At 39.7% G+C, this 13,772-nt stretch overlaps 1 protein-coding gene across 2 annotated transcripts in view; it reads left to right on the top strand.

Moving 5' to 3' along the window:
- GUCY1B3 (guanylate cyclase 1, soluble, beta 3) overlaps window positions 1–12,829 on the top strand; it is a 63,034-nt gene extending 50,205 nt beyond the window's left edge. For both annotated transcript variants that reach the window (XM_010852514.1, XM_010852515.1), the window contains exons 8-13: window positions 2,990–3,187; window positions 6,140–6,377; window positions 7,400–7,540; window positions 9,420–9,574; window positions 10,077–10,203; window positions 11,621–12,829. In XM_010852514.1, the coding sequence (XP_010850816.1) occupies window positions 2,990–3,187; window positions 6,140–6,377; window positions 7,400–7,540; window positions 9,420–9,574; window positions 10,077–10,203; window positions 11,621–11,644 (883 nt within the window). In that variant the 3' untranslated portion in view covers window positions 11,645–12,829. The remainder of the gene's footprint in view (window positions 1–2,989; window positions 3,188–6,139; window positions 6,378–7,399; window positions 7,541–9,419; window positions 9,575–10,076; window positions 10,204–11,620) is intronic.
- The last annotated feature ends 943 nt before the right edge of the window (window positions 12,830–13,772 follow it).

The raw sequence follows: 13,772 nt of genomic DNA on the forward strand, positions 1-13,772 counted from the left end.
TAAGATTTTCTATTTCTTCCTGGTCCAGTTTTGGAAAGTTGTACTTTTCTAAGAATTTGTCCATTTCTTCCACATTGTCCATTTTATTGGCATATAATTGTTGATAGTCTCTTATGATCCTTTGTATTTCTGTGTTGTCTGTTGTGATCTCTCCATTTTCGTTTCTAATTTTATTGATTTGATTTTTCTCCCTTTGTTTCTTGATGAGTCTGGCTAATGGTTTGTCAATTTTATTTATCCTTTCAAAGAACCAGCTTTTGGTTTTGTTGATTTTTGCTATGGTCTCTTTTGTTTCTTTTGCATTTATTTCTGCCCTAATTTTTAAGATTTCTTTCCTTCTACTAACCCTGGGGTTCTTCATTTCTTCCTTTTCTAGTTGCTTTAGGTGTAGAGTTAGGTTATTTGTTTGATCTTTTTCTTGTTTCTTGAGGTATGCCTGTATTGCTATGAACTTTCCCCTTAGGACTGCTTTTACAGTGTCCCACAGGTTTTGGGTTATTGTGTTTTCATTTTCATTCATTTCTATGCAAATTTTGATTTCTTTTTTGATTTCTTCTGTGATTTGTTGGTTATTCAGCAGTGTGTTGTTCAGCCTCCATATGTTGATCAAAAATTTAAAGTCCAAATAATCAGTTTTCACTTGACAATATTGTTTCAAAATTTCTGAAAAAATTAATGGATTTTGTAACAGGCTTCTTTAAATTTTTAATAATTATTATAAATATATTAATATAATAATAATTATTATAATAACAAATCTGGTATTAAAGATTATATAAGACTAATGATGGGGTTTTTCCCCTGAGAATATATTATGAAAATAAGAGAGACAAAATTAGGGAATATAAACTCATGTTTTTTATTAATAACCTCCATTGATCAAACTGTATTTGCATCTGCTATCAATAAATGTCTTTTCCTTCTGCCTTTTTCCAAGTTGAGCATTGGTAGAAAGATAACTTTTAAATAGAGACAGTTCTTATTCATGGAGAGAATGGTTTCTTTGGAAGTACAGGCAGAAATTTGGAGTCCACTTGCTAATTACCATATGCAGAAATAGGATACATAGTAATATAATCACCAGTTGTTATATGGGACTTGTGTGTGTGGGTGTGCTCACTCAGTCGTGTCCGACTCTTTCCTACCCTGTGGACTGTAGCCTGCCAGGTTCCTCTGTTCATGGGATTCTTGAGTAGGTTGCCATTTTCTCCTCCAGGGGATCTTCCCGACCCAGGGATTGAACCTGAGTCTCTTGAGTCTCCTGCATTGGCAGGTGTAGTCTTTACCACTGAGGCACCTGAGAAGCCTTCTTATATGGGAACTGCTCGTGTGTATAAAAAAATTGGTACTCACATTCCATAAGAGATCAACTAAACGCACTTTAACTTGTAAAATGTATAGTTCCAAGAGGATAGGATAGTTTGGGGCTTCCCTGGTAGCTTAGCTGATAAAGAATCCGCTTCCAATGCAGGAGACCCAGGTTTGATTCCTGGGTCGGAAAGACGCCCTGGAGGAGAGCATGGCAACCCACTCCAGTATTCTTGCCTAGAGAATCCCGTGGACAGAGGAGCCTAGCAGGCTACATACAGTCCATGGGGTTGCAAAGAGTTGGACACAACTGAGCAACTAAGCACACAGCTCATTAAGATAATAGTAAGTTTTTTGAACAATGACATGATTTGATGTTCTCTCTCAATATGAGCATTTTAGTGATTCATTTTCAGTTTAAACTTATAGACTTTTTTTTCTCTACTAATTGGCTGGTCTTGAAACCACTGGTGGATGATCTGGCTTCTTTCCTGAGGGGTGTGTGTCAATAGTGGACTCTTTGTGTTTTATTTTCCTTTACTGGTGTGCTTATTTTTGCCTTTTTAATGGACATTCTGAGAATATATTTCAGGGAGACATTTTATTCACCCAAAATTCTTCAATAAATTTATAACACAATTATGTCAGTTTAGAGAAATTATTATTATGAATGACTGGAAATAATTATTTGGCATTTAAATAATTAAAGCCAATAATGTAACCTTAAGATATTTTAACCAAAGTCTAAATTTTTAAAAAACAGTCTACTTTTTAATTTACCAGATCTTCACTGAATCAATAAATATTACATTTTCTAAAAATGACAAGTCACAAAGATGCATAAAATTCAGCAAAAATAGATGAAACAAATAAGCCAAAGAAAATAAGAGTAACAGAAGAAAGTGGAGCCAGAAATTAGAGTAGTGTGTAAAAATACATGTTAGAAGTCAAGAGTACAGAAAATTCATGTTGAAGATGAGTCATAAATCTGGTGTCAACCTCCAGTCATCATGTCTGAAAGAGAAAACAACTAGGTTCAAGAGTCATAGATCCCCTAAGATGACAATCAACTAGTTTTGTAGAAGAAGCATTGTTATCCTTGTAAAAGAGAGGAAAGATAACTTTTTTTTAAAGATTGTTTTTTTGATGTGGACCATTTGTAAAGTCTTTGTTGAATTTGTTACAACATTGCTTCTGTTTTATGTTTTGTTTTTTTGGCCTCAAAGCATGTGGGATCTTTGCTTCTCAACCAGGGATCAAACCCGTGCCCCTGCACTGGAAGGCGAAGTCTTCCCCACTGGACTGCCAGGGAATTCCCAAGAAAACTTTTTCTTCATTTCTTTATAGTGAGGAAAACCTCTGGCAATAATAAGTAATAACAGCCTTGAGAAGAAAACTTGAGTGGGTTTCATAAGGCAACTTTTCACATTTTCTTTTAATTTAGGCTGACGGCATAAAAAAAATTGCAGTTTGGCACAACTGCATTTCAAGTTCACTTCTCTTTGATAGATGTTTACATATTAAGAAGAATGAAGTCATATTCCTCTTGCTTTTATCTGAGTTTTCTTCAGCCTGACCTTTTGAATGGCACGCAGTGGCAGGATTAGACTCCTTGACGGAAACCATGTGGTGTTGCCATGGAAGCATGGAGTCTGACTGTGTGTCCTTCTTCTTATGACAGTGTCATGAACCTGGACGACCTGACCCGGCGAGGGCTGTACCTGAGTGACATCCCTCTGCACGATGCCACTCGGGACCTCGTGCTCCTGGGAGAGCAGTTCAGAGAGGAGTACAAGCTGACCCAGGAACTGGAAATCCTCACAGACAGGCTGCAGCTCACATTACGAGCCCTGGAAGATGAAAAGAAAAAGACGGACACGTAAGAATGTAACCTGTGGTTACAGACGACAGGGCTGTCCTGCATGGTGGATTCGGCGGCTCTCGTGTGGTTAAGGCTGACAGACTGTGACTAGGTCCAAGCTCAGGTTACTCACTGCATGATAGGCCAGTAAATCCAGAGATGCGGTGTTGGGGCAAGGAACAGAGACTTAATTATGAAAGCCAGCAGATGGAGCAGATGGTGAACTCATGTCCCAAAGACCTGTCTTGCCTGAGTTAGAATTCAGGCTCTTTTAATTTAAAGGGGAGGGACTCAAGCCAAGCGTTTCCTGGTTCCCAGCAGCCTCCAGAGGGGGTGTGTTAATTTCTTCTTGCCTGCTGCCACTCACAGGTGGGCCTTGTCAGGACATTTCCTGTGAGCTGAATAAAGATATTTTAGCTTAATGCTTATCACCCGGGAGGCAAAGTGCCCAGAGATGGGACATTACATATAATTTAGGCTTCAAGGCAACATCGCTTCAGTGATTGAATAGTAATAGCATACAAGGGTTCTTCTCTGTACAAAGACTCCAAGTTGTGGAACCTGTCGCAGTTATGGAGTCCTAAATAAATAAACTCTTGCACGTCACTTAAATCTGTCAGGTACACAGAAAGAAATCAGTCATAATAGTAATGGGGATATGTCTTCTAATTTTACAAACCAAGCTGAAAGAATATACGACAAATCATGTCTCTGCAAATCATTAGAATAACGCAAGTGCATGTTTCAAGTCTGACTGCCCGTTCATCCATTTCTTCACACTGGAGTGTGTACCGAGAATCCTCTCTGTGCCAAGGCTGCCAGGTGCTGGGGTACACTGAACAGTGAGCTTAGATTTGGCCATTATATTTTCAAAGAGTTCTTGAATGCCAAATTATTTTAGAATTTGGCAGATATGAATCTGATAGACTGTAGTGTCATCTATGATGACAGTGATTACATCTGTAATTTGACTCACGAACAAAAGTATCAAAATACAAAACTATACAAAACTATGAACGGTGCTTTAAATTTTGAAATAGTGGGCAAATGACATTTAAGATCGTATTTAATTTTCAAGTAATTTATTTAAACAAATACACATTGTGCATACCACTTGGCCTTGCTTGAGGAATAGAGATATATTAGAAGTATATTAATTAAAATTAATTAAAAGAACAAAATCACTGACTTGCATAAGAAAATTTTACCCAGGGTCTTATGTGTTCATTTTTAACATTTGTATAATAGGAAGCAATCTTAGAGAATTGACCTGACCTTCCTTCCTGTAGGACTATTTCACTCTACTTGACATCATAGCATTGGTAGCAGAATCACTTCCTGTGATGTCTGGTGTCTAATCAGACTTTCTTACACTGATACATGTGTTGTTGCCATGGATGGATGCAAGGTAAACATGTCAACTGTTTGTCAACAGCATAGATGGATAAAGAATCCAGGTGAATGTCTATCTTCGTCCTTAGCCTCTTCCTTCACTTCTCCTACTCTGTATAATGAAGATGAAAATAATAGTTTATTTGAGATCACTTTACTTTCCTTGAAGCCCTAACCCCTTAGTCTTTCCAGGTATTTTTCAAATCTCCTGAAGTATACGGGATGAGGCAGGTACTCAAAATCCCTCCTACTGCTCAAGAAACAACTCAGAATTGTATATTTTAGTATGTGGAACAGCTTCCTTCATGAAAAATAATACATTGTGAGATAGTGCTTAAGAACTGAGGCTCAAAGTCATCTGGATTTATTAAATTTGAGTTTCTCAGATCCTGCTCAGCTGTTAAATTGGAAAATCACCTAGGTTTCTCTCTTTGTTGATATTTGATTTTCAAAGTGATTTAATTATAAACGTTGACTACTAATTTTCGTTGAAATGAAGTCATGCTACTGTTCACATGTAATATTCAAAATAGCCTTAAAGCATTTTATAAAATGTTCTGTGTTTGAGAGCGAAAATGAAAGACTGAAGAAATTCCACTGGAGCTAGGAAAAAAATGTGACCTCAGCTTCTTAAACCTAGCCCTGAGTGACAGCTGGCTTCGGGGAGAAATAGGCTGGGAGGTGTCGTTTGCTCCTCCAGTTGTCTAGTCCAGGAGACTCTCAGGTCTCAGCTCTCACCTCCTGTGTGCTTGCTTCTCTCCTCCGCGTGCCAATGTCGTCTTGTGCCATCGGCCTGGTCTTAGGATTGTCAATGAAAATGAGATCTTTTCTTTCCTAGACCAGTTTCTTACCTGCTTTATCAGTTTCTTCCACAGAGAAGTGAGGCAGGAAGGAAAATCTGTTTTCTTTCTTCCTCCTGTCCTTCCTTTCTTTTATTGAAGTCTAGTTGATTTACAGTGTTATGTTAGTTTCAGGTCTACAACACAGTGATTCATTTACACATGTGTATTCTTTTTCAGATTCTTTATAGATTATTAAAAAATGTTGAGTATAGTTCCCTGTGCTGTACAGTAGGTCCTTGTTGGGGAAATCTGTTTCTTTTCATGTCAGGTGACAAATGTTGAGGCAGGCAGCTTGCCCCTGAGAGGTGAATGTGTCCCTGGGAGCCCATGGTGTTGCGAGAGTCAGACACGACTTAGCGACTCCACCACCACCGCCACACCGCAGAGCTAAATGCTGGGATGACTTCTCTCATCCCATGAATGTCACAGTTGGAGTGCTGAAACCCAAGGCGCACAGAACAACTTCAGCTTCCTGGTGTCTGTCCTTTGTTTTGTCTGGTTGTTTTGTTTGGTGTATTTTGATATACTTTGAATTGGTTTGGATTGGGAGATGTTTGGATTGGTTTATAACAAACCAATTATTTATATTTTCTAGCCTTGACTTATAAATGTGGCTAATGATGAGTGTGCTAGCAGAGCCTTCACTGTGCATATGGCACCGAAGTCTCTAAAGTGGGCAGTAGAAGCACTAAAGCAGCTCTCAGCATCTCTCATGATGGCTCTGTCCTGATCTCAGGTTGCTGTATTCTGTGCTTCCTCCATCTGTGGCCAACGAGCTGAGGCACAAGCGTCCGGTGCCCGCAAAGAGATATGACAACGTGACTATCCTCTTCAGCGGCATTGTGGGCTTCAATGCTTTCTGCAGCAAGCACGCGTCTGGGGAAGGGGCCATGAAGATTGTCAACCTCCTCAATGACCTCTACACTAGATTTGACACTCTGACGGACTCCCGGAAAAATCCATTTGTTTATAAGGCAAGTCCACGCCCTGTCCGAAAGCAGTGCCATTCATTACTCTGAATTTTCAGACCTTGTCTTCCAATGGTGTGGCAGTCACAGTCCCTGACTGTAGCCATGCAGCCTGGGTACAGTCAGCTCTCATGCATTCATTGTTTACCATTTTCTTAAATAATTACCTCTTGTTCTAAAATAGTCTCTTTCCTGTAACTCAAATGAATGGAGCAGATGCTTCCCTAGTTAAAATATTTAGCAACTTATTTGCACTTATGTGAATAAATCTGTACACGTGGTTTATCACACATAACATAAACGTAGCATTTGTTTCAGTGCCCTGCCAGAGATATTTTTACTGAAAGGTATAAATGTTTTGCACCGTAGAGAAGTCATGGAGCATAGGAGGGGTGCCAGGGACTCAGACCTGCTTTTAGATAACATCAACTGGAAATAAACAGTCATAAGGCATTTCTGCCCATGGTTTCAGTTAGAAAAAAATTATAACATTGAAAAAATGAAGTCCGTGGAATATTGCTTAGTAAAGGCAAGAATGTGAACTAAACCATCCCCAGGCATCTGGAGTCATAGCAGTGCCACAGGGACTATTTATTTTTATGGCCATTTCCTGAGGAACAATGTAACACGGTGTGAGCACATCATAAAGATAAATGGTTAATGACCTGGATGAACCACTGAACTTAGGGAAGTGGTGCTTTGGCCCATCAAACCATCACTGTTTTGAGGGGGAATAGGGTCATAAATTATTCTGCTGGGTCCTAAGGATGTCTAAGGCGAGAAACTAGGACTTACTAGAAGAAAACTAATATTGTGTTCTGTCCCTGCCTGTAATCAGACTTCAAGTGCCAGTTGTGTACATTTTAAATACTGACCAGTTTTCTTCTTGTTGGCATCGAATATATTAGAATTTTAAGAGTCGGGGGAGGAAAGTTGAAAGTTATTGATGGCAATTGGAAAAGCATGTTTTGTGTAAGGGTGGCACATGAATCAGTCATGCTTGTACTAACCGGTCTGCACCCTACCAGGTGGAGACTGTCGGGGACAAGTACATGACAGTGAGCGGGCTGCCGGAGCCATGCATCCACCACGCACGGTCCATCTGCCACCTGGCCTTGGATATGATGGAGATTGCTGGCCAGGTCCAAGTAGATGGTGAATCTGTTCAGGTTAGTAAGTAAAACACGTATTTTAATGGTCGTAATAGGCCTTTTGTACAACTGATTTATATTCTTGACCAGCTAGTCATTCATTATGCATAAGGAATTGCATCTTGACAACAAAGATTAAACATTTTTAATGTTTTTTTAATTGAAGTATATTTTACAATGTTGTGTTAGTTTCTACTGTACAGCAATATGATTCAGTTATATACATATGTATGTGCGTTTTTTTTTCACATTCTTTTCCATTATGGTTTAATTCAGGATATTGAGTAGAGTTCTCTGTGCTATTCAGTAGGTCCTTGTTGTGTATCTATTTTATATATAGTGGTGTGTATCTGCTAATCCCAAACTCCTATTTTATCCCTCCTCCACCCCCTTTCCTCTTTGGTAACCACGGGTCTGTTCTCTATGTCTATGAGTCTGTTTCTGTTTCGGGATAAGTTCATTTGTGTCAAATTTTAGATTCCACATATGAACGGTATCATATGATATTTGTCTTTGACTTCACTTCCTATGCTTGGTCCCTCCATGTTGCTGCAAATGGCATTATTTAATTCTTCTTATGGCTGAGTAAAATTGTATTGTATATATATACTACATCTTCCCTATCCATTCATCTCTCAGTGGACACTTAAGTTGCTTCTGTGTCCTGGTTGTCGTAAACAGTGCTTCTATGAACATTGAGGTGCATGTGTATTTTTTTTTTATTTTATTTTTAAACTTTACAATATTGTATTGGTTTTGCCAAATATTGAAATGAATCTGCCACAGGTATACATGTGTTCCCCATCCTGAACCCTCCTCCCTCCTCCCCGCCCATACCATCCCTCTGGGTCATCCTGGTGCACCAGCCCCAAGCATCCAGTATCGTTCATCGAACCTAGACTGGCGACTCATTCCATATATGATATTATACGCATTTCAATGCCACTCTCCCAAATCATCCCACCCTCTCCCTCTCCCACAGAGTCCAAAAGACTGTTCTATACATCAGTGTCTCTTTTGCTGTCTCGTACACAGGGTTATTGTTACCATCTTTCTAAATTCCATATATATGCGTTAGTATACTGTATTGGTGCTTTTCTTTCTGGCTTACTTCACTCCATATAAAAGGCTCCAGTTTCATCCACCTCATTAGAACTAATTCAAATGTATTCTTTTTAATGGCTGAGTAATACTCCATTGTGTTATATGTATTTGAATTAAAGTTTTCTTTGGATGTGTGCCCCACAGAGGGATTGCTGGATCATATGGCAGATCTATTTTTAGTTTTTTAAGGAACCTCCATACTGTTCTCCATAGGGGCTGCACCAACTTATATTCCCAGCAACAGTGTAGGAGGGTTCCATTTTCTCCACACCCTCTCCAGTATTTGTTATTTGTAGACTTTTTAATGATGGCTGTTCTGACCAGTGTGAACTGATACTTCATTGTAGTTTTGATTTGCATTTCTCTAATAATTAGTGATGTTGAACATCATTTCATGTGCCTTTTGGCATCTGTATAAACAAAGACTAATATTTTATTGAACCTATTATATTACATTCTTACATAGAAATGGGAAATCTGTCCATCTATTTGAAATTACCTTCTTTATTCCATGTGCTGAAAGTCATGAGGATGAGATTAAAACCCCCTGTCCCTTCTGGTTTATTTTTTAAAATCTCTTTCCTAAATCTAATGTAAGTGGCCAGATTCATACTTTTGAAAGCTCCAAAGAATGTTTCTCTCATGCCAGATTTTGTGAGGGTTTTTGTCTGTAATATGTTTGGAGTTCTAGAGAGTTCTTATGATTTTTATATGATGACTCTGAATTCTTTAGTCTAGCGTGAGCAATAATTCCTATTATTGAATGTATTGAACCAGAGCTTTGATTCTGCAGATAACAATCGGGATCCACACAGGGGAGGTAGTGACCGGAGTCATAGGACAGAGGATGCCTCGCTACTGTCTTTTTGGAAACACTGTCAACCTCACAAGCCGAACAGAAACCACTGGAGAAAAAGGGAAAATAAATGTGTCTGAATATACATACAGGTTAGAGAACACATCTAGGTATCTACTGACTTGAAAAATGTCTCTTTGCAGCTGCTTTAATTCCCTGGGTGATTTTATTATCTTTTACAGTTATCAACTCTGCTTTTAGGATTACTATTATTTTTCAATTAAACAAAAACAAAACAAAAAACTGGTGTGTTGTTCTTTTTTTGGTCACACCATGGTATGTGGGATCTTAGTTCCCCAACCAGGGATCAAACCTGGGGTCCCAGCATTGGGAGTGTGGAGTCTTAACCACTGGACCACCAGGGAAGTCTTGGGATTATTTATTTTTTATTTGAGAAGATTGTGTCATTATTTCCATTTTAAATGATTCTACATACTCTTAGGGATTTCTGCTGTGGTATTTTTACTAAAGCCTTGGTACCTTTAAATAATTTACTGTGTGTCATTCCTGTCTCTCTTTATAACTTTGATGTATGTTACTTTCTCTGTGCGACCATACAGCAAGCTTCTCTGCCTGTTCCCTGTCCCCTTCTAGATGTCTCATGACACCAGAAAATTCAGACCCGCAATTCCATTTGGAGCACAGAGGCCCCGTGTCCATGAAGGGCAAAAAGGAGCCAATGCAAGTTTGGTTTCTATCCAGAAAAAATACAGGAACAGAGGTATGACTCATCAGAGTATAATTCCTTTTTAAAGACAGGGTATGAATATGGGGAGCTAAATCATAATCTCTGAAAATATGTTTCATTTGCAAAGAATTCTTGCTTACATGAACTTGTAAGTACAGCAGCGGAAACACTGACCCATTAGTGAGCTGGTTAGAACAATGCAGCTGCTAGGGGAGACCTGATGGCTGACAGTTTTGTCCTTTAATGAAATTAAAACCAAAAGCACTGGAGAGAGAGAAGCCCTGATTTTGGTTCTTCTGCCGTAATCTGGCTGGAGCCCCACAAGTGAGTGGGCGGTGAGGGGCGTCCCTGGCCCCCTCCCCAGTGCCCTGGGTTGCCATGTGGTCACTGCCAGGGCTGAGACAACATGACCATCTTCAAGGGTGGTTTCCTAACCACGATGCTCCAGATCCTTCTAAGGCCACACCATCACCTTGTGGAATGTTTGGGGATCTTTGGACATGCTAGTCCCTGGTGGGTCTTTCCTGGAGTTCAGTTCAGTTCAGTCGCTCAGTTGTGTCCGACTCTTCACGACCCCATGAATCACAGCACACTAGGCCTCCCTGTCCATCACCAACTCCCGGAGTTTACTCAAACTCATGTCCATTGCGTCGGTGATGCCATCCAGCCATCTCATCCTCTGTCGTCCCTTCTCCTCCTGCCCCCAATCCCTCCCAGCATCAAGGTCTTTTCCAATGTGTCAACTCCGCATTAGGTGGCCAAAGTATTGGAGTTTCAGCTTCAGCATCAGCCCTTCCAACGAACACCCAGGACTGATCTCGAGAGAAGAGTGATTTATGCATGTCTAGAATCTAAATAATTCCTCAGGGAAGCTATAGGTTCGTGCTCATGCTATGGCTGTACTCCATCCAGAACCCATGTGCTGGGGGATAGCACTGGGGTTTGCTCAGGGGTCCCGTGGCCCACTGTGGCTCACGACACCAAGGTCCCACCAGCCTTGCCCCTCTTTCAGTGGGCTGCGTCAGAAACAAGCCCGATGCTCTATTCCCTGTTGATGTACTGGTTCTGTAGAAGGGGAGAGACTCCTGGTATGTATTTTCCTGGATGTGCACATTCCCTAAAAATGCTTTTAGAATAGAAGTCGTAAAAGGAATGAAATGCCAAGTTGTAAAATATTTATCTTTATCTTCTTTTCACTGTTTTCACTTAAAATAATTTACTCTGGCACTAGCATGCTTCCAGATGTTCTGATAAATTAGTTTGCTTGAAGCTTTGTTCCTTTTATTTGGGTGGCTGTTTCAGCCAACCTGATGGTGGGAACGGCTTAAAAAAGTGGTAGATATGAATGCAGAGCAAATTTTATTTAAAAAAAAAAAGAAAATATTTTGAGGAATCCTACAAGCTTTCTTATCACTGAAAACTAATCCCCTATTTACTTGACTTTTTAAAGGAAACGGAGCAGGATGAAAACTGAATCCTGGACTGTGGGGTTAAGATCGCAGGTTGAGGTCCAGTCTACCCCTAACAGATGCCATGCCCAGGACCAGTGATCCCTCCGTCCTTTTCATGTTTCCCCAAGCCTTTCTCCTGTGTATCTCTTTCCTTATTCATTATTCAACTTTAGCTCTGCTTTTGATTATTTTTGAGGTTTAGTATGTTATCTGAAGTTTGGTTTTGTGTGGCTGATGTGAGCTTCACATGTCTTCAGATCGACTACGCATCGCCTGGCATGGTGGTTTTCAAGTAGTGGGCACCCAGTAAATATTTGGTGAATTTAATTAAATGAAACTGAACAGTATTCAGCCATGTGTATATATATATCATGGTTTTCCACATCTGTTCAGTGTCTCTATATGTGTATATTTTAATGACTATAACATATAAAAAGGTTTTATTGTGTTGGTGCATATCATTATAGAAATCGTTTTCTAAAGGAGTGATTTCAGAATTTTAGGGGAAAAATGCCATTTATTTTCAGACTCCATATATCATGCTAAGAAAACAGTGTCTATTTAGAATTATGTTAATTTCCCTTCAGAAATAGAGAATATACTTCTTTGCTATTAAACTATTAGGTTATTCATTCAGATCATGTGGCGATTACAGTTCCTCTAAAATGCTGTCCTTTGCACTGTATCCTTTGCATTATAAATCTCATTAACCTCATGCAGCTGTTGGTGAAGGCAGCACTGTTTCACAATGAGCTATTGCATTAGCTTGGAGTAAATGTTAGGGGCTCTAACTACATCCAAGGATGAAGCGGGAAGCGCAGCTGGGGTGTTTTGGTTGGTCAGAGCCCCTCTTGGCCCTTTCTTCCCAGAAAAGAGCTCCTTTGTTTTAGCTCACAAGAACTTGATTCTATCCAGGGTGCCATCTTGAGAAAAGTTACTTTAATTTCAACATAGAGTGCATTCCTGTTGGAATCATCACCTGTTGTTCTTCATTATCTCTGATAATTTATTAATATCTATCTTTATAAAATACAGGACCACTACTTTTGTGTAAAAATGTTTGTCTTTAAATATAGCATTTCCTATCAGCACGTTGATAACCTGTATAAATGTTCCATGTTCATGTGTAAGAGAACCTGTAATAAATTATTTTTTCCACTTGTCTCTAGACGGTTTTTGATTCAATAAAAATGATGTGAATGCTCTTATTGGTCTTTTGACTAGTGCCATTTCTGGAAATATGTCTTATCATTTTGCCTCTGATAGACTTTCATTTTGAATCCCTGCTTTAATGGTAAAGCTGAGTGGCTCCTATTCCTCAGGACTATTCCTATATGATATTTTTCTTTAGGATCAACACAGTGACAGCAGCAAGACCAGCACTGGGTGGTGGGGGAGTGGATACACAGATACATGGGAAGTGACATCAGCTCTTGAAGAGCCTCCCACATTTTGGGAGTGAAAGACATGTGTCTAAGTAACTAAACTATTTGATATTCATAGTGATTTTATTGTTCAGTAGCTCAGTCGTGTCCAACTCTTCGTGACCCCATGGACTGTGGCACACCAGGCTTCCCTGTCCTTCACCATCTTGCTCAAACTCATATCCATTGAGTCTATGATTCATATTGATAAAACATGTTCAAGACACAGAAAGAATACTTAGAGAATGAGAACCAGGAGGGATCAGAGAGAGGAGGAGGGAACCAGCTAGATTTTGTGAAGGTTTGTCTAAAGCTGAATGAATTCATCCCTTCTCTGTGGTTTCCTTCTGTTCAGCCCTCTTGTGTACCACACACATACACACACAAAAGAACAAAATATTATGTAAAGGTAGGAGATCCTCACTTTGAATTGAGGATTTATGTCTATGTTTTTTGGATGGGGAGCTTACCAGGTGGCTCAATGGTAAAGAATTCACCTGCCAATGCAGGAGATGAAGGAGGCTTGGGTTCCATCTCTGGATCAGGAAGATTCCCCTGGAGGAGGAAATGGCAACCCACTGCAGTATTCTTGCCTGGAGAATTCCGTGGACAGAGGAGCCTGGTGGGTTAATGTTCATTGGGTCACAAAGAGTTGGACACGACTGAGTGACTCACTCAGTCAGTTCAGTTGCTGAGTCATGTCCAACTCTTTGTGACGCCATGGACT

The sequence above is a fragment of the Bison bison genome, unplaced genomic scaffold (genome assembly GCF_000754665.1).
Source record: "Bison bison bison isolate TAMUID 2011002044 unplaced genomic scaffold, Bison_UMD1.0 scf7180017864312, whole genome shotgun sequence".
Lineage (NCBI taxonomy): Eukaryota > Metazoa > Chordata > Mammalia > Artiodactyla > Bovidae > Bison > Bison bison.